Here is a 26231-nt window from a genome sequence, read left to right on the forward strand (position 1 = left end):
CAAACGTTACAACACGATAATGGAGCTTATGTTTTTCTATTTAAAATACTATTAGGTAGACCCCTCAAATTAACACAAAATTTTGACTTTTTTTATCTTAAAAAATATTGAACAAAAAATTACTAAACAGAGGTGGAGTTGAAGCTTAATAATTATAAGAAATACAGAGATTTCGCAAAAATATTAGAAGAGGAGGCAAAATATAAAAAACAATGATAAGGCTTATTTTCATAGCATATATTTCCTACTTTGGAATTAATTATATTTTTAATGGGTCTAAGAGGTGGCTCATGTAAAGAGGCCTTATTGGATCGAAGTCAGGGCTTTTAAATGGCCATAACATGGATTGTATTTCGTTGTCATCATGGTAATTTTAGAAAAATTTTATGATATGTCATTGAGTATTATCTACGAAGATAAACTTTTCTCCTTCAGGGGAAATAAAGGTACGACTTGGTGTATTATTTCCACAACGTATCTGTGAACTTAAAACAACTACTTTCAATGAACACCATGTGAACACAAATGTGCCAAATTCGGTTCATCAAAACCTAAGTTATAACGAATTTAGTTATAATACCTTCCCTCAGTTATTTATCTTTAATTTGGAGTAAAAAAGGCTTGACGAAATTCATCATTATATAGTTTTAATATTAACCTTCTATAAGTTATCTGATTTTATAAATATTTTTAGATTGATTGGTCTTATACTTGGGAAGAAGTTACGATGCCAGCCAAAGTTACCCCTAAAGGTATCTTAATCGCTACATCAGAAAAGAAGAAAAAGCTATTTGGCTCGAACTCTAATAGCAAAATAATACTTGTATCAAGTCCACAAACTAGAGAGGAGATATGCGAAAAAATCGAGTCTTTAAGATCAGCCTAAATTATATGCTATAAAATATTTTTACAAAATTCTTGTTTCTCTCGCTTTAATTAAAATCAAATACTGAAACTTTTTACATATTTATAAAGTTGATAGGGAAAATGCGATGTTGGAAATCTTTCAAGAAACAATTAACAAAACAAATATTAATTAACCTAAATTAGTTCAAATTAATTAAATATTGAATACAGGTTATAGTTTTTTGTATTCACTCATTCATAAAAACTCATTGTTTAACAGATAATTGGTGGCTTTGATTACATTATTGATTCCTTATTATGAAGTTCCATTTTATAAATAAGTAAAAAATTCAGGATTATTTGGGTTTTTCATTTGTTGGCGTAAGCACTAAGAAAAATCACTTTAATTTTTGTTATTTAACATAATATGAGTACAATGACAAATCTTCCATTATATAATCGCTTTTTTCAATTTTAAAAATTGTTGTTGAGACTAAACTAATTTTTTTGCACGTTTGTACACTTAATGTTGTTTTCTCAAAATTTTATATTTTGTTTTTATATATATATATATATGTTTCGAGATGCAAACCTGTGTTTTATTTATTTTACTACATTCTTATTTTGAAAGTTTTGGGTTTTTATGGATGATTTTGGATTAAAGTACTGCTGGTAACATGACTCAGGAATGATAAACTTCAATAATGATAGTTTGAAAATATTAATATAATTTAGTAAAAAATATATGAGATTTAATCAGTACAATATATAAAAGACAAATATATAACATTTAGTAACACTACAAATAAATATCAATAAACAGTTGAACAAAAGAAACAAGTGTAATGTTAACATTAAAAACATTTCAATTTATTTTTTAACAATATATTTTAATATGTGGTTAAAGAAATAAAAAAATAAAGAGTTTTGATATTCTTGCACCTTAATCAGTGTAATGTATAAGTTCAGATTATCAATAGGGATTTTAAATGGTACAATTTCAGTTTGAATAAGGTCAATAAGAGAAAAAAATAGCTAGCATCTAGAATTCAAAAAGCCAGTATAATCAACAAAACCCATACTATCTGAGGTTGTAAGTTGGTTCTGACTTATCGTTATGAAAGGGGAATGTTTGTTTGGTCTCATGATGTTGTAAATGGCTGGCTGATATTTTTTGATTCATTATAGTAATGAAATATAAACTAAAAAGTTAAACTCAATAACATTGAAACGTATCTAATAGAATCAAGTATGGTATAAAGAAGGCTTAATGTAAAAAAATGAATGAAAAAGTCCACAAAAACCCATGTTTGAGAGAAAAAGAAGCTACAAGTATTTTGAATAAAAGATAAAAAACTTTGAAAAAATTTGATAAAGAAAATTATTCTTACATAATGGGCGTCAAATATATATGACGATTTTACTTTTAAAAATAAAAATATTAAAAAATATATATTTTAGTATGTTTTGTTAATGTTAATACTATAAATACTCTGTAACTCAAATCTCAAGATTTTTAATGTAAATGAGTTTTAGTGCATATTTTTTTATATTTATCGTTTGTTACTAATTTTGTTTGATATTAAATATAAACAGAAAAGAAGTGATCACTAATACTTATCTTCTAGTCAGAGTCTTATTATTAGAATTTCAATGCATTATTAAATCGGCAATTTTGTACTTTTGAGATTTAGTCTATTAGATTAGTAGTTACAGTAAGAAAACATTTATCATTAGTTAATCGAAGGAAAATCATATTCAGTTGGTATAACTGAGAATATTGAGTTGACGAGGCTTCATTATACTGTTAAGGCAGTGTTACAGGCACTTCAATAATATTCAATGAAACATTAAGTACATATTATGTTCACTTTGTTTTGGCATGAAGAGTAGCTATGCTTTATATAGATTGATTAAGTTTACCAAAACATTATCAACAGTAAATAATTAATAGTATAAGGTACATACAGATTATGAGATGTGAAATTGAACTTGAAATATTGGAAAAAATTTATGAAAACTTTGAATATTTTTGGTGCATTGTGCACAAAACAATGTTAACAGTTAATATCAATTGACAAATTGGATAATTAACTCTATGGCACTTCACAGGTGTATTCTTGTATCAAATTAACGTATTCGAGATATTTTTTTGGCTTTATCAACACATGGTGGAGGTATTGTTGGTTTGTTTGTTGCAAATCTGCTGTATAATCTGAAAAATAAAATTCAATAGTGAGGTATTACAAATAGTTATAGCCTGCTCTTTTTTGTAGATTATCTCAAATTTTGTTAATTCTCATGACTCAGTAGTAAGGTCCATATTTTTTTATTTCAAATAGGGGGCGAAAAATTTAAAGGGGGAAGGGGTAGTTGAGTTAAATAACTTAAATATAATTTTTTTCATTATTTTTTTGATAAAAATTATACAAACAAATGATATTTAAGAATATAATAAAAATCAGTATTCTTTTTAAATTAATAAAATTATTTTTATGAGAATTCCTGAGTACAAAAATTTTTATATTTTTCTGAACTACGGATCTTTTTCACTTTGAAGCATTGTTTTTCTTCATTTATTAGTTGACTTTAGTAAGTAATATTGCTATTAGTGTGTCTATTTCAAGTCGAGTCATGTCACTTGTTAAGGTGAAAATCTGGGACTGTCCAGGCCAATCCGGAACATATAGTCACCTTACTCAGTAGTCACATCTTATCTTCAAGTTGCTGCTATATTACTGTTATATGATTACTATCAATTTAAGACCAACTGACACCATTGTTATTCTATCACTATATCACATCTACAACAACCTAGCCTTTACTAGAAAAAGTTCCATTTCACTAGCATATACTATCAGTTGGTATTTATAATTTTATATATTTTTAAATTTCATTTTATAACAAAGCTGGTGGGATTCAAATTTATATTACCAATATTATCCCAATATTTTACACAACAAATATTATTCCTTAAATAGTAGGGAGTGATACTTACACTCTGTATGTTTCACTTCTCAAGTAATCTTGTAAATGACTTATTCCTAACTGTAATTGCTCAGCTATTGGAGCAACCCACTCATTTCCTTCAAATCTAAAAGCTGATTTATTGGAAGACATATCCAGGTTACCTATTTCAGGAGGTAATATGGTAAGTCTATTTCCTTGAAGATGGAGTTCTCTAAGTCTGGTAAGTTCGCCAATCTCCCTTGGTAATTCTATTAGATCATTTTCTCGAAGAACCAACTAAAAAAATAAATGATGAAAAACAGGCCAATTGAGATGATAAAGATATGCATTATTGGTAATGTAATTTAAGTAATTAATTCCAAATTATTTTATCTATGATTTCAAAGTAGATTTCATCATATTCTAATAATTCCAATTATTTAAATAAATAAAATCATTTCATCACTTTTGAATTTGGAAGCTTTGAATGAAATTTAAGAACTAACCAGAATGTGTTCAATATTGGTTATTGTATGTAATGAACCTTGAGCTTAGTATTTTTAGTAATAAAATGATTATTAAATGGTTTAACTTGATGAATGTTTTAAATCAGTTCCAACTTATTATTATATACTTACTATCTGCAAATTTTTAAGATTCTTTATATCAGGTGAAAGGTATTCAAAATCATTATCACCCATATATAAGGCACGTAGTGTTTCTAAAAAAGAAGAAATGTACTTGATGTATCTCTATTCCTTTGTTTTAAAAGTATTCCTTAACACACACAAATCTTAACATTTCAGATTTTCAAAAGAAAGCAGTGACAACAGAACAATGGAAGCACTTATTTATTCCAAAGTAACAGTAGTTCTAACAATGTATGGAATTCCTGCCATAAGAAATAAGCCCTACATCATTTAATAATACAAATGGGGAAAACTAAGAGAAAAAGATCCTCTAGATTCGAAATATATAGTGTTTTGGATTAAATGAATTTTGTAAAAGAATTTTACCACATACCATTAGATTAGAACAAGATGGGGCTATTTTTAACAATTATTGAATAAAATTAAATTTTCTATTAGCAATTAATGTTAGTGGAAAGTCAACAGTTTATAAATCTTTGAACATACTGCTTTCTTCCACAATACAATTCTTCTTACAATTGCATTGCTTGGTGCATATATCAAAACAAAGTTATCGGCTTCAGAGACTGAAAGTAAAGCTTTCATTAAAATGCACATGATGTTGTTGTAGTGGTGGTGAAAAGTGTTATCTGTATGAATGTCACATGCAGTTCCAGAACTTATTTTGATGTTTTCTTCTTCTTTCTTTAATTTAATCTCCTTCTGCTATAACTTCATAATTATATAGGCAAAGAGCAAGATACTGGGGAAATAAGAATACCATAATCAACTGAACAACCTTTCGAAAATATTTAAACTGCCCCCCATAGAATCATTCCACCTGGAATAATTGTACACAAACAGTACTCCAATTAGTTGTTATTATCATTATACCTTCTAATTTTCTTGGACACTTCTCAGCCACTTGCTTATTCTATACTATTTCTGGGACTATTATAACTGTTTCTTTTTTGAACCCCTACTGTCCATAATGAATCCTTTGTCCGTATAGCTTTTACTTTTCCTGAACACCTCTTAACCACTTGCTTATTCTATACCATTTCTGGGATTATCACCACTGTTGTTCTTTCTTGAACATTCATGTTCATTGCTTTTAATTACTGACCTCAGCTATGTACATCTGATGACTCTGACTGTTCAATATCGTTCCGCAATCCTCTTTATTTCAACCTCACTTGCTCAGTTCGCATTTTTTTTTTATTTTTGGTGTTTAAATGCTTAACAATTAGCAATTTTATTTGACAATTGTTTGTACTTATGAGCTGGGTGTTGTTTTTGTATTTACATTTACAGTTAAATTCGAAAAATTGGAAAAGCTCCAGTTTCTGGGTTTACAGACTTTTTTGAAAATGAAAAAGACTGAGTGGAAATATGCAGAAGAGGTTATCCCAAGATTTAGTGAAACTAATTTAAGTAACATTTTCGAATGAATCTGGAAACATTTGAATACCATTATCCAGAAATGGATTTATAACAGTGCATGATTATGATGCTTTGGTGGTAGCAAATAAACATTTAAAAAGTCCATTTTTCTACTTTCATAAGATTCCATACTTCACTGTTCTTACCAGCTGACTTCAATTATGTTGGTTAAGCCTTTTTTTATTCATTTACTGCTCAGCAATTACTTATTTTCAGTTTTTGATAAATAATAAAATCATCCCAAAATGCTGCTATTTTACTTATTGTATTTTTATTTCTGTAACATAAAAAACATCTCATACCCATCATAAAGAAATTTCCAGGTAAGGCATCCTCTTTTAAATTGTTGTATGTCAAATCTAAAACTTCTAAAACTGGAAATGCACCAAAACCTCTTGGTAAAGTATACAAACGATTTATCGACAAATTCAAGATTCTTAATTTTGGCATGGATGATAATGACAAAGGTAATTCCTCAATAAAATTGTTGGAAAAATTTATTATTTCTAGATTTGTTAAATTTGCTAAGCCTGGTGGTACAGCTACAATTATAAAACATATAACAGTAATATTGAATTAAAAAATTAATATAACAATTACTTACATTTAATTTTGTTGTGGCTTAATGTCAGCCGTGTTATATTCGTCATGCTTACTAAAAAATTAAAGAAAAAATGAAAATATTAGGATATAAAAATTTCATATTTAGGAAAGTAAACATGAGGAGAATTTTTATTTGACAAAATAATGATGTAGTTTTGATATTATTGTTTACATTAAATCGTTAACTTATTGTTATATTTTTGGAAAAAGACCCCACCCAAATATAATTTAGGAGAACATACCTTAAAAGGTGATTAAAATTGTACTTACATAATCCAGGAAGTTCCTCAAAAGAAGTTATCCCTTTATCAAATAAATCAAGTTCGGGGTTTTGAAATTCCCGTGCTTCCTCTAAAACCTTCTTTGGTTTGGCCATTTCGAGTTTACTTTAATCGGGAAACACCTCAACCTTCCAAAACAATTTGACAACTACTCTCTAAGATTATATACTCTATAGATAACCTTCATAGACAGAGAAACTAAATAGATGATTTTTTTGAAGGAGGACAGCCTAGGCATTTTTTCGCGACTTATTATTTCTGGCAAAAGATCTAATTTTTTACCTTTTTTTAACTTTCATTTCACTAGTTTGTAAGGAAAAAAAATGTTAATTGCATATGTGTGGTAAAACTAGAAGCAGTCTATCTGAATTCTTTAGATATACATTTTTTTTTGCTTACAAACTAGTTAGGTGAAAGTTGAAAAGAGCTACTTATGTAGCTCTTTAAATATATATATATATATATATATATATATATATCAGTTGGTTATCTGTGAATCAAATTCCTCTACCTCTCAAGTGCAGAAGAGCTAAAAAAACTAAAACTAAAGTCTATCTGAATTCTTTTAGATATACATTTTTTTTGCTTACAAACTAGTTAGGTGAAAGTTGAAAAGAGCTACTTATGTAGCTCTTTAAATATATATATATATATATATATATATATATATATATATATATATATATATATATCAGTTGGTTATCTGTGAATCAAATTCCTCTACCTCTCAAGTGCAGAAGAGCTAAAAAAACTCAGTTAGGTCTCACTTGTGAGTATAGACCTAATAACACACTAATAAGGAATCTGTTTCTGACTTCTTTCTCGTTTACTAATTATTTCAACTTAAAACAAAAATATTCAAGAAACTAGTACTAATAGTTAAATAGAAATGTGAGGCAACAAAATATTCCAATAATAATAACAAAGAAAATGGCCCGCCACTAGCAATAAACAAATTTGTTTTCCTGACATAAAACTTACCTGTGAAAAGTTAAATCAGGAAATAAATAATCCACTTTTCCACAAACCACACAACCACGAACCATAATTGTTTGATTATTTAAATCAAGGATTTATACCAAAATAGCCAAATATTTAAAAAATAATCACAGATGCCCAATTTCTGGAAGGCAACGCCGCAAGAAATAAATTCATTCATTATCTTGTATCCATTCACCACCTAGCGTAAAATTCTAAACGGCGTTGTCATGTTTGTTTTTATCTTAGTATAGAAATCTTATACGAATAATTCATAAGATGAAATTATTATTTTATAATGAACAGTTTGATTTTATTATCAAATGTCGTAAATAATGTTAGGCAGTCAAAAATCACAAAAATTGTATTCGAAATAGTTAGTTTCATGATAAAAATAACCCAAGCAAAAATTGTAGATTATGTTCTACAAAAATGATATACTTTTTTATCTTACATTCATCATTTGTTAGAAACAATATTATTAAAGTATTGGAGATTGCATGCACACATATTTTCACACCTTAAATAGAGTTTTTGGCGTATTTTTTAATATAATTTTTGCTGTAGATAAGTCTCTTTAGAATAAGAAGATTGTTTTTATGGAAAAAAGACCTTTAAGGAAGTTTTCAATAGATTGGAAGAAAGAAATAACTGCTTCTAGGGAAAAAGTATATGGATAATTTTTGCAGATAATTAAATAAGTTTCGTGATAAGTATCGTGAACTTGCTTCACTAGAATACCAAAAAAAATTTGATATGATCGTAAGGGACTTCGACCATTTCATTATAATAATATCACAAACTTATATGCAAACTTCTAGCTTGTTGGGAATGGGTATGCAAGGGTAATCCCATTGGACGGAAATAAAAAAATGAAAATCATTGCTAAATATGTCACTGCCAGTTTATCTGTTGAGCAATGGAACGCAAATAATTTTTAGATATTTATAATCCCAAAATTATCAAATCAAAACGAATGGTCATATTCTGAGCACACTGTTTACACCACCACTACACCAACACTCACAATTACACTGTCTGCAGCGCGTTTTAATAACCAAGTTATCGCCTTCGGAGGCTGAAGGTAAAGCAATTTACCTTCACGCGACAGACAGTGTAATTGTGAGTGTTGGTGTGGTAGGAGTACAAATAGTGTCTTTAATATGAATATCACCAACGGTTCCAGATATTCCAACTTAGAATGGTCATATAATTCTAAACTGTATGCACTGTGTTATTCAGACTAGAATTTTATAGGAGAGGAATATATTTAAAAAAATGTATAAGCCATATTAATAAAAAATTATTTAATTTGGTTGCCTTTCACTAAGCAGATATAAAGGACTTTTAAAGCAGTCTTAGTAGCATTTTTGAAAATATGTACACAATACACCATAATACCATACAATTATTATTGTTAACATTTTTTTCTGGTGCTCTTTAGAAATCAGAAAACAAGCGTTATACCATTTTTCATTTTCAAGCAAGAAAAATCAAAATAGCATAGTGCACATATTTCTAACATCTTTATTCTTTGAGAAATTCTTTAAATATGAAATTGTTTTTAATAATTACGTATTCAAGAGACATGAGAGAACTGAAACTAGCTTTGCTTCTACATCATTTTTTTTTGGCATCACCAAATTGTATTTCACTGTGACTAAACGAGATAATAATGTTGTGTATTTTGTAGATGCTTGTATTTATTATTTGATATAATCTTTTTCTCACACACAAAAAGATATTTAGAAAAATATTTCATTTATTCATAGAAATGCATGTAGTCCAGATGTTCTTTCTAAATTTCTAAATCACAATTCATATTGATGAACATTTTTCAATTATTACTCTAAATAAATTGCAATCGATATTTAAAGAGAATTTACTAGTTTAACCGAACTTGTAAAGGTCTATACTAGTTGCGTCCGGGTTAATTAGGTTAGGTTAAGCTAGATTATGATTGTGATCTAAAACGTCGTCCACAATTATATCATTTTGTTTTCTAATATAAGCTTTACACGATGCTTTTGTACAAGTTCATCGTTGCACTTCACTACTTGAAATTTTTTGAAATCTAAATTTAAAACCGTCTACAATATACAAGACTTTTCCTTTTTCATATTTAGAAACTACAGACTCTGACTACATTTTTACAATAAAATTAAAACTTTTCAAAGGTAAAGCGAAAACTAAAATGTTGGGAATGAAATTTGCAAAAATATTTTTGGTCATAAAATTTAAACCAATTACTTTAAATTTATCCCCAATAAGTTGGTATTATGTATTTTACTCAAGCTCCAGGTAAGAAAATGGTTAACCAGAATTCTATATTTATATATAGATAATCCTGAGAAGTAAAATTAGTTCACAGAAGTATTTAGTATTACATTTGTTGGAAGGGACACAATTGATATACGACGCTTACAGTAACCCGGATTAAAATTTGACCACGGAACACAACTCGTATGCAACCACCAATAGATTACATATATATATATATATATATATATATATATATATATATATATATATATATATATCGATTAAACTCAGCTACTCAGCTAATCAGTTGATATTTTTCTTTGATCAGATTCCAAGATCACATACAATACACTTACAACCATCTAAAATATGTAACACAACATTATTTTAAAACTTCAAAATTTTTGGTTTTCAAGTTTCTCATGTCAATTATATAATTTTGGATGAAACAGTCTTACTTTTATACTAGGAGCATAAAGCATTTAGCACCATTGACAAAAATTAAATCATACCAGACATCCCAAAATTCTGTCCTCACATTCCTGTTCAGTTAAGGAAGGAAATAATATATGAGTGGTTGCTAGAATTCACGTAGAAACATTTTATATTATTTTACAAAAAGTAATTGTTGAATGTTCAACTTTACATCTAAAGCAATATTCGAAGATCAGAACTAAGGGACACTCTGTATTAAAAAATATTACATCAAAAATACTACTAATAAAATAAAATTTTACATATGAATCATATTGTATGTAGCTTCTCAACAAGTGTACATATTACAAACATTTAAAAGATTTCTTGGCAATAAATAAAATACATTCTGGGTACAATAAATATAAGCTCTCCATTAGATGTACCCATTGTCTTTAGAGTACAAAATATTCAAATGACTCCTATATTAGAATTAATAAAAAGGAAAAATGTTAAATATTAACTGGTAAACTTAATTATAGTATGGTGGTTAGGGACAACATTTGTAATTCAGCTTGTTTTCTTCAACAGCAGTTCCAATTCATACACTTGAGTATATGGGCATACATTTTAAGAAGCGATGCCTAGCTGGGTCTACCTGGTTCTTCCACTTCACGCTTTTTCATAATGTAATAACACCTCTGGATTTTATCTAATAGGGAATAAAAATGAATGGAATGCTGTGAACCTTATATCGGATGCGATTTTACGGTTCCGAAACTTAATATCTGTTAGTGAGCCCGTATTTGTTTAGGCTTATTTGACGCGGCTTTATGGTCACAAGACAACTCAACATTCCACAGCAATAAATTCTCTCGCTATCTGGGACAGGAAAATGTTTTTACAGAAGACTTCGTCTCATTATAACCATTCTCCTTCGCGAGATTCCTTTAAGTGCGTTACCCCTAGACTATACCTTGCTAGGGGTATAGCTAGAAATAGCTAGCATTAGATGACTATTGTACTTAGTATGTTGAAAAAAGATTGATTCACTTAAGAAAATTCGTATAATTTGTTAGATAAGCTAGACAAATACAACAAGAAAAAAAACCTTGAATAACTTCTCTGTGATTAAATTAGCATTTATTCCGAGAAATAAAACAACGATAGAAGGGCAGTGAAGATGACCGGGACATATTATAAGAACTAGTAAAACAAATATTTGAAACGAAAAATAATTCACATTCAAAATATAAATTTTTTTGCTTGGTATTGGTCTGTAGTAACAATACAAGGCAAAAACTGTGTACATGAATTGGCCACAGTAAACTCCCGGTTATCCGAGTCTAAGAGACATCTACGGGGAGCTGCGATGGTTATTTGTTTATATAGTAACAAGCGCGGTCGAGCCGTAAACGCCTCTATTGGCGTCTACTGGCTGTTGCTAGATCGAGCTGTCATGTCGTGGAAAGGGGAAGATGACTCATTATAGACTCAGTTGGCTCTGAACTCGCGTTGAACTCTTTTGGTGTTAGCCCCAAGGCAATCTTTCAACCCCCTAATGTAACCTCGCTTATATAAACTCTTGACGAAGGGTTCGAGAAGCGATGAAGAGGATCTACCGGCGAAGGCTTCTTCAGATATTGATTTTGGAGTTAGACGTAGGAATGACTGTTAAGTTTGCCTTAAAACAAGTCACATTATGTCGTACTGAATTGCGTCAGCGTGGGATGAGGTAAAAACAATCACCGTTCAAAAGACGTGGAAAAATTGATTTGACATAGACCATGGACCATGCAAATAAACGCCAGAACCCGAGAACATAATCGAACTAGTCAAACTAGCGAATGAGTTACCTACCCGTTGAAGATTAAATCAACGGTGAAGACATTTGTGATTAGTGGAATCAAGATGTTTAGATGGAGAGCACCAACAATGAAATCATCGATATGGTAACCGGTGGTAAGGATAGTGAAGAATATGACAATATGGACGAGATAACTTCCAAAATCTCATACACCTACGGGCTGAAACACTAGTTTATGGCAGGAACTTATCACCAAGAAAATCATCTATTAGAGTAATTGAAAAATTGTTTCATAGCTAAAATCTCATATAGTGTCAGTCTTGAAGCAGAAATAAGTTTGGGCTAAAATAAAACTGCAAGTAAGATTAATAATAATTAAATTATATCAAAGGTTCTAAACAAATTACCAAAATCAATTATCTAAATAAAATTATCTAATCGACGCAGTCCAAAGTACTTTGTTTATACGTACTTTCAATGACTTAGTAATAACTGCCAGTCATAAACTAGTGTTTTCATGTTGGTAACAATTGTTACTCGTTTGCATGCAATAAATCATTTTTCTACGTCGGGCTTAATGCAAGAGGCCAACTAAACCATATGAGTATCACATAGAGTTGCCAACTATACTGTTTTAAACAATATTATACTGTTTTTCACTAGGTTATACTTTTTACTGTTTAACAAAAATAAAATACTGTTTTCACCATCAAAATGCAAACATTATGTTTTTTTATTTAGTCAGAGTTCGCTCAGTGCTCAGTGCAGCGCTTAGAACATAGAATAGTACTACTTTATGTTCTAAGGTGCAGCCATAAATAAATCACATTGAGTTTCAAAGTGTTACAAATGTTGACAAGATTAGACAAGTTTATACACTCATTCAATAATGTTAGTGTACTTAAATAAAAATTTTGATAAAGACTAAAAGAAGTCGAAACGTCAAATTTTCACCTGTCTTTAAAAAATTGTAAAAGGAACTAATTTTAAATTAGAAAAGACCTAGAATCAAGAACATTCAGAAGCATAAACCGATGAAAAGGTCTAAGAAATTTAATTTTTTAAATATATGATTGTTTATTTCCATATTACCAACTTTAATGTCTGTAATGTCTTTCAAATAATGTTTTGATAAATTATTCACTAGTAAAAATTTTCAATTGTTATTGGAAATATTAATTTCATTTTATGGTAAAAGTTTTATCCAATCTAAAGTTAGGTAGAATGCCTCTGATTATAGTCTATTCCATATATGTAATACTCTTATATGGACAGTTGGTATGGAAAAAATATTAATTTTCTCTCTCGTTCGAGACACTTTATCTAGACTGCGCATGCTTTAGAATAGTATAATTTCCATAACATGTTCTTTAACGATGAGGCACATTTTCATTTGGATGGATACATAAATCGCCAAAATTGTCGTTTTTGGGAAGAAAAGAATTTATAGACCTTACATAAACCCCCGTTACATAGCCCAAAAGTCACCGTGTGGGTCGTTCTGTCGGCGAATTGTATTATTGGGCCCTACTTATGAAGGTAATCGAGGACATGCAGTGAATGTAACTTCTGCACGCTATGTCGACATGATACGCAATTTTTTCGGGACTCAACTGGAACAATGTGAGCATTGTAACCGGCTGACATGATTTCAGCAGGATGGGGCCACATCGCACACCACTAATAACTCTTTAGCTGTATTGCACGATTTGTTCCTAGAAAAGGTGGTTTCATGAAGAGGTGAAATTGAATGGCCTGACTTAACCCCACCTGATTTTTTCTTATGGGGTTATCTTAATAGCATGGTCTACGAGAATTATCCAAGAAATTTGACAGATTTAAGGAACAATATTAAAGAAAAGATCAGGAGTATTCCTCGACCACTTAGTATAACGTATTTTTTCCCAACTAAAGTAGTTTTGGATCGTTATGAGACACCCCATATATTATATACCATGATATTTGTAGAACCTAACTATACAAATATGTGTCCATAAAATTATGTTATAACGGAATAGTAAACACTATGAATAGTTAATAATTCATCAACTTTAGATAGAGCCCCAAGATAGAAGAAGAATAAAAATAATTGGGTTACAGACCTACCAAAAGGTTAAGTGAATGATTTTACATTTTAGATACTATGACATATTAATCATAATTGTATATTATGAACAAATATCTTAAAACTCTAAAACCAGCAATAAGAAATATTCTAAAACCAGTTTTTTGTGTGATAAATATTTGGAATGATATTTATATTTAACAATATACAGCTTAGTATTTTACAACAGTACCAACGAGAGGCAGTAGTAGTTCTTTTGTCCTAAAATAATTGTACTTATGTGAACAATTCTAAAACATTTGTTATTTATATATATATATATATATATATATATATATATATATATATATATATATATATATATATTTGGACTTGGATAACGCTTAAAGTGATGACCCAACTTTTGAAAATACTTCCCACGAAAAACTGTTTTTATTATTCTATTAAACAAGTAATAATTGGAACGGTTTTGATATATTATCGATGATAGTGTGAAAAAACAAATAAGGCTCCACGAAATTTACTTGTTAAAGGTTAAAGTAGTTAATATCTATTGTTTCCGTTGCTCTAAGCCAAACAGTGCTACAAACGATACAACAAGAGTAGTTATTTCTGTTTTGATCAAAATGGAAAAATTCCTGATGTGAAATAAAGTTCAAGCAAATATTCTTTTTACATTGGTCTTAGAAACGATTTTTCAAGACAAATAGGCAAAGAACCAGAAACGTCATTGACCAACATGTATACATAGACTGAATAGGAACTAAAAACAGCATTTAGAAAGGCACAAAACGATTCATTTGATCACTACTTGACCAACTTATCCATAAATGATAAAACTCTATGGAAGGCTACAAAAAAACTAAAAGACCTCAAGCACCCGTACCTCCTAGTCGTAAACCAAACGGAGAGGGGACTTGATCAGATAAAGAGAAGGCTGTTACATTTGCTGCCCATCTGACTAAGATTTTCAATACTGAACCAGAAGAAGTAGATCAAGAAGTTGAAGAAGTCATTAATGCTTCCTGTTAAATGTAACTTCCCATAAAACCATTCTCTCCTACAGGAATAAAACAAGAAATAGATATACTTAATAACCATAAAACACCTGGATATGACTTTATCAATGGACAAATTCTGAAACATTTATCACGTAAAGCTATTATCTTTTTAATAACAATATTTAATCGTATCCTAAGCTTGTCTTACTTTCCAAAAGTCTGGAAATATGCGGAGATTACCATGGTACAAAAACCAAAACACCTCATCCTACAGACCTATCAGTTTGTTGCATATAGTATAGTCCTAGAACGGCTATTAAGAAGGATAAACACGGATCATGATCTCATGGAGTTACTACCTAATCATCAATTTGGATTTCGAGAACATCATTCTACAACCCAGCAAGTTCACAGATTGATAAATGAAATCTCCAAGGGTCTTGAAGACAAAAAGTATTGTAATGCGGTATTCCTAGAAATATCTCAGGTCTTTGATAAGTTGTGGCACAGAGGTCTACTCTATCTATTAAATTAAAAACCTGCCTTTCAAATAATTACTACCTTTTCCTCAAATCATACTTATCGAATAGAACCTTTTCTGTAAGATTCTCAGACTAGAAATCTAATTTCTTTTCTATTAAATCTGGAGTTCCCCAAGGTAGTGTCTTAGGGCCACCGAGTTTCCTTATGTTTACATCCGATATACCAGTAACACTAAAATGGCTTCATTCGCTGATGATGTAGACGATGTAGACATTTTAGCTACAAACGAAGTCCCACTAACAGCTACTGAATATTTACAAAATCATATTGACCTGCTTAATTAGTGGTACATCAAATGGCGAAATAAGATCATCACAGCTAAATCAGTACAAATCACACATATGTGTCTCTTAGATTATATTGAATTATAAGGTAATAACGATACATAGAAGGTCTTCTAGGTTCGGATGAGGTTGGTAAAATTTTGAGAGAAAACAGATTTTTCTATTTGTATTGAATTGTTTGGAATTAATGCGGGAAAAATTGAAAGAAATAACAAGATTGTTATATTCACTGAATTAGTCTGGATCAAATGGAGTACACAGTAATTGGAATCTTCAAATAAAACTTATTTTGCGGACTTTATAAAACAAAAAAAAACGATCACGTCTATCATTTTTAGAGAAGCATTACCAATAACGTCATCACTTCATATCTTGGCTCATCATTTTGGAATAGCAGCAGAATTCATTCTGTTTTAGTGACAAAAGGACATTTCATACTTATAAAAATAGCTGCACGATTACACACCCAATATAAAAATAAGCATTTTTTTCATTTTGCGAGTTTAAAACACATAACTTACGTATTATTCGTTCCGAAAGTATACTATATTATTTACAAAGAATTATTGACTTAAATATTCAAGATAAATATTGTAAAGATAAACAATGTTCAAGCCGTAATTGAAACATTTACTTAATACTTTCAATTTGCCCAAATGAGATTTAAATATTTTAACTGTAATTTTAACAACATTTCAAGTAGATACTAAAATTTTTACAAGTACCACCGCAATTCTGGTAATAAACCTCTTTATTATGAAGACAAACATGCATTTTTCAGATTGAAATCAAGTTGAATTGGAAACGGTGAAAACGTTTCCAACCGAAAAGTTTTTAGATAAAATATGAATTTAATCGGTAATTTGAAAAAACTCGTTAAGTCACATTTTTTTCCACTTTTTTGCTGAAAATGGTTTCTTGAAAGAAGATGCGTATTCTGTGTTAAAACCACATGAGTCAATACACTCCTTCCCCTTTCAATAATACCGCGTGAAAGACGTTGCATAAATAACATTAGTCAGTGACTTAAGAGGTGGAAGATGGAAGAAGAAGTTTAGACTGAGTTGGACATTTTTATATTTGCTTTGTTTTCATTGGTTCAACAATCTTTCGTAAACTCTCGCCGTTAATGCCAAATTTGTTGTTCACTTGTCTTTTACTAAATTATTTTGTGCAAAAAGTAATTTTAGCTTGAAAAATGTCTTTAAGTGAAACTGAGAGTGATGGTGAGTCGAAAATAGAAGAGAACGTGTAATCCTGCAAAGTATAAAAAGAATTTTATGAAAAATTCTGAAGTTAAAAGACACGCATATAGTCATTATCAATGAAAACAAATCGCTACCGGTGAAAATAACAGGCAAGTTTACCATAAACCTTAATTCAGTTGAAGTTTTTTTTATCGGAGCCTATATAGACCTAATATATCGCTTATTTAATGCAGATGTAAGAAGGAATGTTTTACTAATTTCTACCAAGATAATTTTTGACTGACTGATGACTTTTGAATATCCAATTTTTTTAAACTAAGAATGAGCAGGGTATATTTCTTCAAATACTTATTGATAAGTATCGTTTAAAACAGAGGCGTCCTCGAATAAAAATGGTACACAGAGGCAAAATGCTTTTCAATTCTATGTCTGAAAACAAACTGATAAACTTAAAGTCTGCAAGAGGGTATTTATCAGCCTATATGAAGTTACTGAAGCCAGAGTTCGCAGACTTTGTGATTTGCTTAATGAAAGGAAGAGTCTTACAGATAACAGAGGTTGTCACCCGAAAACAAATACAGTTCTTGAATGATGCCAATGAACACACCCTCTGCTTTCCTAGTAAAAAGACACATTATGCAGGAAAAAAAATTGAATATCTTGATGCAGGATTGGATGTCAAAAAAATGTATTCAATGTTTAATGAAAAATATCTAGATCGGTCTGAGTCTGAATACTTTGAAAAATTACTTTTCATTGCTACACCAACTGATTAAGAGTTGTATCCATATGCGCCCAAAAGTTTTATTTTGATTGCAAAATTGTTGCAAGATCAACTGGTTTGCAACCTCTGTTTAAAACAGTTGCATCGTGGTCGGTCGGCCTTACTAGTAACTTGGTCATAGACAATTTTTGACTCGGTCTGTTTGGGTTGTAAGCCCCGATATCAATTATTGTGAAACAATCTATGTTTTGGAGTCAAATAGATATAAAATAAAAATACATAATGTTGAATCAATAACAGACTGATATGAATAGTTTAATCATGGGTGCCATTTGTACATACTGTTAAAAAGTCTTGAAGAAACGACAAATATGTGCAAGTGAAGACAGAAGATGAGTAGTGTTTTTTTAGCAGTGGTATATATGACCTTTCTGGTCGTCCTCACAATGTTATGATCAAAATTTGCAGATTTTTATTCAACACATAACTTGATATGTTATGGTTTCAAAATTGAATAATGTCATATATATTTTACCTTTCTAAGCTTTTATTGCAAAATACACACCAGAATCCTGACAAGTAGTAATATTGTCATGAGATGCTATAATTTAGACTTAGAAAAGTGTGACTTATATATTAGATCATAGGAAATCTTAGAATGCAAATGACTATTTTGTCAAGTAAAAATTGTATTTTTTGAGAATTCCTTCTTTGTCATTTTCGAATATATAAACAACATATTATCACCAGAATTGCTAGAGTTGTATATCAAAAATGACACGATTTTCTTAATAGCTAACATATCTATTCTTTTGATCTAGATTGAAATTTTTCGATATTATATTTATATATTTATAAGCCAGTGAATTGTATATACTCTTTTTGAATATATTTGAACATCTAGAGCATAAACGTAGTAAACACGAGCACTATTCTAAATATGATGCAAATATAAAACGTAAATGCGCTGATCACTAAATTTGGGAACAAATCAACAGTATAGCATGAGATGACAATTACCACTGATTACGGTACTGCTGGATTTGTCAGAATAAAAGCTAAGCATGCTTTAACAATTTATTTTGGTCTCTTTTTTTGTTTCTAATCTGTATTACTAACCAATAGTTAACCACTCGGAATACTGCAATGAGATTATCTTCAACTTTGAACATTGGATCAAACCAATTGTTGATCTCTACAATATTTATTTTACAACACATAACAGCGTATAGCCCTTTTCAAAACACTTATTTATATGAAGCGTTTAAAAAAGCGCGAAACAGAGTAAAATACATTAACAAAATGGTAAGCAAACGACGATGATTCAACCGATTTCCAAATGGCATGCCTTTAATAAGAGCCGCCGTTAAAAGATTTAGTAGATTGAATTTAAAAAAAAGAAAATAACTTTATTATATCGAGATTCAACAATTTCATATTTAGTTTACATAATCTTAACCTACAATGCTCTTCAAATAGGAGAAAATATTAATTGAGGGATTCACGGCGATGCTATTGATACATATTATGGTATCTCTTGACTACCATTGTAGGTGAAAGGAGAGAGCTGAGGTTTGCAGACGGAGGGTTACTAATACTAAAATATTTCTGTGTTAAAGGTGATTGCAGGTGCCTGTGTTTGATCACATCACGTTCTGCTGACCCTGTGCCGGAGTCCTGTAAAAACATCAATATATTCCCAATGAATGAAGGTGTGCTTGATGCTTCAAAAAATAAAAAAAGTTCCAGTTTCCTTCCCAAATTAGAATCTTTGTATAATATACAGATATGAAAAGCAAGATGATTAATTGAAAAAACATTTCGGTTATATTTTTATTATATATTATTATATTAATATTGAAATTAATAGTTGCGTTCTTTTTGCATGAAATTTCAGATAATTTGAACTCATTTAAACGTAGCTAATTCAATTCTACATCCCATTTAATTTTACTCAAATCAGATGAATTGAAATATTTACCTCCCTTCTTACCGAGCACTCGCACCAACTTTTGTTTTACGGAAATAACTCAATTCAGTTATTTGGCGAATGATTGGAAAGTTTGGAGGGCATAATACGTGTTTATATTTTCAAATCATTAATTAAATTTTTTTATATTTTTGGAAGATAGATAAAAATTTTGACGTTAAAACTACTTTCAGTCTTTATCAAAGTATAATATTGAAACAGACAATTTGTGTATTTATCAATAGATCTTCTTTATCATGAATATCAAAATAAAAATAAAATCAAAATAGAATAGTGTATTATGTTATTAGAAGTAGAAGGTTATCATTATTATTGAGCCCAGATTCTTGCACTGCCGAGGCGTTAGCTTAGCAAAACATAATATAATGGGTCTTCTGCTCCGAGTGACATTTTTCTTCAAGGTAAGGTGGTGTACATTGAAATTCTTCTTCTTGAGATATTTTTACAATACACTTTTCAAAACTGACAAACATCAAATTAAATAAAAATTAAATGACAGTTCCTGCCTACTTGGTTACAACGCCCATTATTTTGTTACTAGTACAATAATTAGCGTTCATTATTTTACTAGTAAAAGAATAGGTTATTTCTATGATCTGTGTTGCCGAAAATAATATAGATATTATTATATGCTTGAAGAAAAATCTATTTCTATTTTGATCTTATTTCGGATTTGAAAACATAAACATATATGAAAGGTCTAAGAAATAAGAAATTAAAGAGATTTATGTGTTTATTGATTAGTGCCTGGTGATTAAAATTTGCCAATTTGTTTTATTTTTTTATTGACAAGTGCATTTTGGGAAAGAATACAATGAACTGAATGAATGTCTCAGTTTATCATTCCATTTGACCTATCATATCAAAGTGAAAACAAGTGAGCTGATATTACCAACTCGATTTGGAAAAAATCAGATCATTTGCAAAAAAAAGGTACAATAGATGAAATAGAATTGAAAAAATAAAGCACATAATTGAAAAAGTTGGAACATTCTATAACATCATGAGGATATTTTTTTGAGAGGTTAAAGCAATCAAACCACAATTGTACAAAGAATGATTATGCCATCAATAGTACAATAATCGCCACTAAAATTAGATTCCTACGAAATATAAAAGGAATTACCAGAGTCTGATTTAACAGAAATAAATGCCATAGAAAGGTTAATCGGAGGATAACCGCATATGCCGTAAAAAAATAATCAAATAAAATAGTACACTAAAGAGAGTCTATTGAAGCCAGTAAATGGAAAGAAAAAAACAGGACGGCCACGTCAAAAACGAGAAGACCAAGTTTAAGTAGAGGTATAAGGAATCCAGTAGAAAGAAGCTGGCTTATTTGCATTGAATAGGAATGTTGAGAAAAGATAAGTAAAATATAATAAAGAAAAATTGTAATTTGAAACTGGATGATATTTCTACATATTATGAAATTTGTCCAAAGTCTACTGGTAACTGAAACATATGAAATAAATAAGTTAAACCGATGATGTGGATCAAAAACCAAAAATGAAATGACTCATCCATGATTTTAAAAACTACCTAATGTTATAATATATTCTATAACTGACCTGAATAAATATTATTTTTTCTCAAGATTCTGCACTCTTGCTCTTTCGTCCTCGAAGTGATCCTACAATTGATTTTAAAGCTGCTCCAATACTGCTGCCGGGTGTATGTACATTAGTACTCGGATTTCCCAATCCTTGAGGGTGAGCATCAAGACATTTCTGATACCTTAGCTGTAATTTAAATAAATTAACACAAATTGCAAAGTAACATGTTGAACCAAATATTTTAAATGTTTCATATAATATATGATATAAGTATAATGAAGTTTTTGATTTTTTCAAAGAGACATTTATATAAAATTTGACAAAATATTTATATGAATGCATGAAATGATACTAATAAAATGTCAATGGGTACTTTTATTACTCAGGACACCTCTACTATCTAAAATCTTGTTCACGAAAATCTTTTCATAACAATAAGATGTAAGCTGAAAACCCTAAATAGGAACCTGATTGTTATGTAACTTTTTGCCAATTTAATACATTATACGTTGAAAACAGTGTAAAGGTACAAAATTTTAAGGTAGATCAGCAAAAGATTGTGAATAATAATAAAATAAGTCTTTCCAGACACCGAAGGCTTAATGATGGCTATCCAAGATCAAGTTATTAACACAAATAACTATAAGAAAAATATAATTAAAGACATGAACACTCAATCTGACAAATGCATAAAGTGCCAACAAACATCAGAGACCATTCAACACATAACATCTGCTTGTAGCAAATACCGACTATCCACACCGGCATAATCAAGTATGCAACATCATCCACCAGAAACTGACCAACAAGTTTGGTCTTCTCAATACTTTTACATCGTATTACAAGTATTAGCCGCAGAAGATGCTCGAAAATGACAGTTTTACACTCTACTATCCTAAATTTCCCAACTCGCCTAAAAAATTCCAACTTTCCCAACTGCTCACTGCGAGTGGAGGGAGGCTCCCCCCTAGCCCTACCAAGTCTATTCAATAATTGTATTAAAGTTTCTTACCTTGCACGCGGCTTCTATAGTTTTACATAAAGCGCCTGACGAAGGTTCACAATAAAAGACATGCGACATGAAAGTATCTTGTGCTGTGTGCATGATAAATGCACAATGCTTAATTATTTTGCCTATACCCAAAAATGATAAATATCTAACCCTGCATTCTGCCAAAACACGTTCATCCTGAAATTTAAAAATTATATTAATATATAATAACTTAATAATGAAAACTGAAATAATCACTGTTGAACTTGTAATCATGTACTTGGTTTTAGGAGGCAACCACTAAAACTTTCTATTTCACAATTACTTGAGTGTTTAGTGCATTTAAAAACAGAAAAATGAGATCAAATTATAATATAATTTTTACTGTTCTTTAACTTTCTCATTATTCTTATTTGGCAAAATTATCATGAAGTTCTAGAACTGCTTACTTTGTATTTTTGTGTGTATGTTATTTTCACTTATGTAACATTGTTCATTTCTTATTTACAACTTTAATTATTCAATTGTTAACTGTTATGTATGTCTTTCCCACCTTTTAATTGACCCTCGGGCTGCAGGGTGGTGTAAATTAATAAATAAATGAAAAATAAATAAGTTAGTCCAAATTTGTGAATGTCAATTCTAGAATTGATCGCATGTCTCAACATGAGAATAATTCTTTGTCGTAAAACAGAATAAGGAAGACACTGCCTTCAAAGAATTTTTTTCAGATATGTGCGAAACATTTTTGATTACGAAAATCATATTTTGAGAGTGATTAAAACATATTAGGATAATCAATTTGATAACACCCTATTCCATATGAATACAGGGTAGTTAGCTAAATAAAAGTAGATTATGTATTCAAGAAAATTTGATATGAAACATTATTTTCCCATTAATTAAATGAAAATTATCCAGTGTTCCCATAATTTTTGGTATTAATTAATTGTATAATAGAAATGTAACAATTACAGAGAAAGAAGTAAGTACATTCAAGTTTATATAAATAATAATAAATATCTATAAAATTATCACAAAAGCCTAAGATTTGCATAATTTTTAGAAAAATAAGGTTCTGAATTTACTCCCTTAAAAAATTGTTTCTTTATAAATTAGTTTCAAAAAATGTATAGACAAAGACAATAGGTATATTAATTTCTAGAAATTGATATACATATTTCTGTACCACTTTGTACATTCACTTTCATCAGACTATACAATTAAACAAAATTGAACCCATTCAAAATAGGCACAAGAATCAGTAGAAGAAAAAAAATACCAAGCTAATCAAAGATTGGTTCAACAAATACTTTTCCTTGACAGTAAATCTGAAGCGCGTCATTGAGTGTAATAGGGTACTTGCATTTTTTAAAAACTGTTTATTTCTTTGTTTATTTTATAAGTTCTTGATATGAAATAATCTCAAAATGTAAAATATTTAATTGAAACTGAAAAAATAATATCTAAATATCCAATCAAAAATCGCAAAAATTTCAAATTTTCAACTACATAAGAAAACGATTCTCATTAGTTTTCAGTTGTGACGTTATAGGTTCATTCAAACTTATAGCAGTTGTCTACTTGATGATCACGAGGTCATCGTTGCCGGTAACGTAGCGTGTGCTGTTATAGTACAGTTTTTATTTATTAGTTAAGTATAAAAAACATTTTTCTCTATATAAGAATAAAGTGAAGAAATCTCTATAGGTTAAGTCCTTAAATTATTACATAATCACGTTAAAAATTAAAAGCATAATAAACTTAATATTAAAATAATCCTGGCAAACAGAAATAATTTTTGTTGTATATTCGAATTTCTTTGTATCACAAAAAACTTTATGGGGTTTACATCTTCGCAAAAAACACGATTTATATATCATTTTTCAGATAAATAAAAATTTAATAATAATGCTTATTTCAGAATAACCGAGAGAATAACTGTCATATTTACTTTGTATCATATGTTCGGTGTTTATTTTACACCTATGACGTCTCGCAATATGGCGGCCTTACTGAAATGTTTGAACAACCTACAAAATTTTTTAATTTTCAATAATTTTTTTCTTTATAAATATTGATCAAAGAATAAAAAAAGAAATTATAATAAAATAGTATGATGTATATAAACTATCCAAAACTATTTTTTTCTCAAACCATGCAAGTACCCTATTGTGAGTGTTGGTGTAGTGGTAGCAGTGAACAGTATGTTTAGTATGGATATCACCAACGATTCCAGAAATTATAACTGAACATATTGAATATGAAACGAGCATTGCGATTTCTATATCTGTATTCAAATTATATACACGGTTTACTTCTAACAACACCAAAGCTCACAATAACATTAATTTGATAAGCGTTTTGATAACCAAATAATCGTTTTCAGAAACTGGAGGTGAAAAGTTTGTTCGTCAGATGACTTTAACTTGGTTATCAAAACGACCGTCAGACAGAGTAATTGTGATTGTTTGTGTTAAGGTAGTAACAATGGTTAGGTTAGGTCAACAATAGTTGAATTAAAAGTAATTGAGATTGTAATAAAACGACGATAACAGATTTCAGATGTTTTCCACACCCGACTCAGGTGAATGTGGATCACCTTCACCTTCAGAAACCTTAATGTTTGATTTACTCTGCTTGAAGTATTTACAAATGTATAGAAATGTATTTTGTGGTGAATTGAGCCGTGAAGTCTAATATCAAAAATGAGAGTCGGTTTCCAATGTTCCATCGATACAACTCTGTTGTCAGATACAAAATTTTAGTTCAAGTATTTATGGTATTAAAAGCATTTATGAAATTGACACTTAATATTCGAAGTACAACCCATCGTATTCTAAGGTTTTAACTCAACGTCAGCAAGTTATTTGAGATCTTGGTAAAACCATTGTTTGGGCATTCAACATCTCCTTTGTATTCAACGTTTTTTACACACAAGAATTTCGCCATGGGTCTGAATAAACATTAATCTGACGATGGAACTTTCGTAATATCTGGTTTAGCATTGTCTTGTTGTAAGAGAACTTGTTTTCGGTTAACTAAACCTGGATATTTCTCCAAAAAATCTTTTACATTCGCATCAGCTGTCCACGATATATCTCGCCATTGATGGCTCGACCATCTCGAATGATTAAAAAATACACCAAACCTTCATAATTCCACCAGACACACAACAAGACTTTTTACGCTCGAATCAACCTCTCTTTGCGACAGGTTCTGATAATTGCTCTTTGTCTAACCACCAGTTTTCTCTTTTCTGGTTTTTAGATAAACCCAACTAATAATGAAACAAGCATCTTTCAGCAGGGCAAAGAGCTGTTCTCTACTCGACTCTACACGTAAACGTGTACAGTAACAACTAACGAAAATATGAAAACAGTGGCGCTTGCGTTATTTGATAAGCTGAACCAATCCGCGTCTCCTCTACGCACTTCACGAGGATCATTTCGATCGCAGACTGGAATTTTACGAGTGGTACCTTGGATGCAGACAGGATGACCCGCAGTTCTAGCATTACATTTTGTGGTCGGATGAAGCAGCTTTGAAGCTCAAGGGTACGACCAATCGGCATAACTGCGTGTATGGGAATGACCAGAATCCTCACGTCTTCATTTAAAAAGAATTAAAATTGCCTGGGGTGTGTGTGTGCGGGCA

At 30.0% G+C, this 26231-nt stretch overlaps 3 protein-coding genes across 10 annotated transcripts in view; 1 reads left to right on the plus strand and 2 right to left on the minus strand.

Annotated features, from left to right (window-relative positions):
* The window catches only part of LOC130440585 (intermembrane lipid transfer protein Vps13), a 52065-nt gene extending 50628 nt beyond the window's left edge, over positions 1-1437 (plus strand). For both annotated transcript variants that reach the window (XM_056773845.1, XM_056773846.1), the window contains exon 41: positions 695-1437. In XM_056773845.1, coding sequence (XP_056629823.1) covers positions 695-886 — 192 coding nt within the window. In that variant the 3' untranslated portion in view covers positions 887-1437. The remainder of the gene's footprint in view (positions 1-694) is intronic.
* On the minus strand, positions 916-7002 carry LOC130440586 (ras suppressor protein 1). Its single transcript, XM_056773847.1, has 6 exons — positions 6741-7002; positions 6472-6522; positions 6170-6409; positions 4434-4516; positions 3845-4092; positions 916-3061 (listed from the first exon to the last, which is right to left on the minus strand). Exons 1-6 carry the CDS (start codon positions 6844-6846, stop codon positions 2977-2979), a joined length of 813 nt encoding a protein of 270 aa, XP_056629825.1. The 5' UTR covers positions 6847-7002; the 3' UTR covers positions 916-2976.
* A 2048-nt stretch (positions 7003-9050) lies between these two features.
* LOC130452788 (protein Fe65 homolog) overlaps positions 9051-26231 on the minus strand; it is a 92581-nt gene continuing 75400 nt past the window's right edge. For 6 of the 7 annotated variants that reach the window (XM_056792234.1, XM_056792231.1, XM_056792230.1 and 3 more), the window contains 3 exons: positions 22596-22772; positions 21599-21769; positions 9051-19714 (listed from right to left, as the gene is read on the minus strand). In XM_056792234.1, coding sequence (XP_056648212.1) covers positions 21620-21769; positions 22596-22772 — 327 coding nt within the window. In that variant the 3' untranslated portion in view covers positions 9051-19714; positions 21599-21619. Of the gene's footprint in view, positions 19715-21398; positions 21483-21598; positions 21770-22595; positions 22773-26231 lie in introns of those variants that run through there. The other variant, XM_056792233.1, reaches the window with a different exon arrangement.

The sequence above is a fragment of the Diorhabda sublineata genome, chromosome 2, assembly GCF_026230105.1.
Source record: "Diorhabda sublineata isolate icDioSubl1.1 chromosome 2, icDioSubl1.1, whole genome shotgun sequence".
In the NCBI taxonomy this organism is placed as follows: Eukaryota; Metazoa; Arthropoda; class Insecta; order Coleoptera; family Chrysomelidae; genus Diorhabda; species Diorhabda sublineata.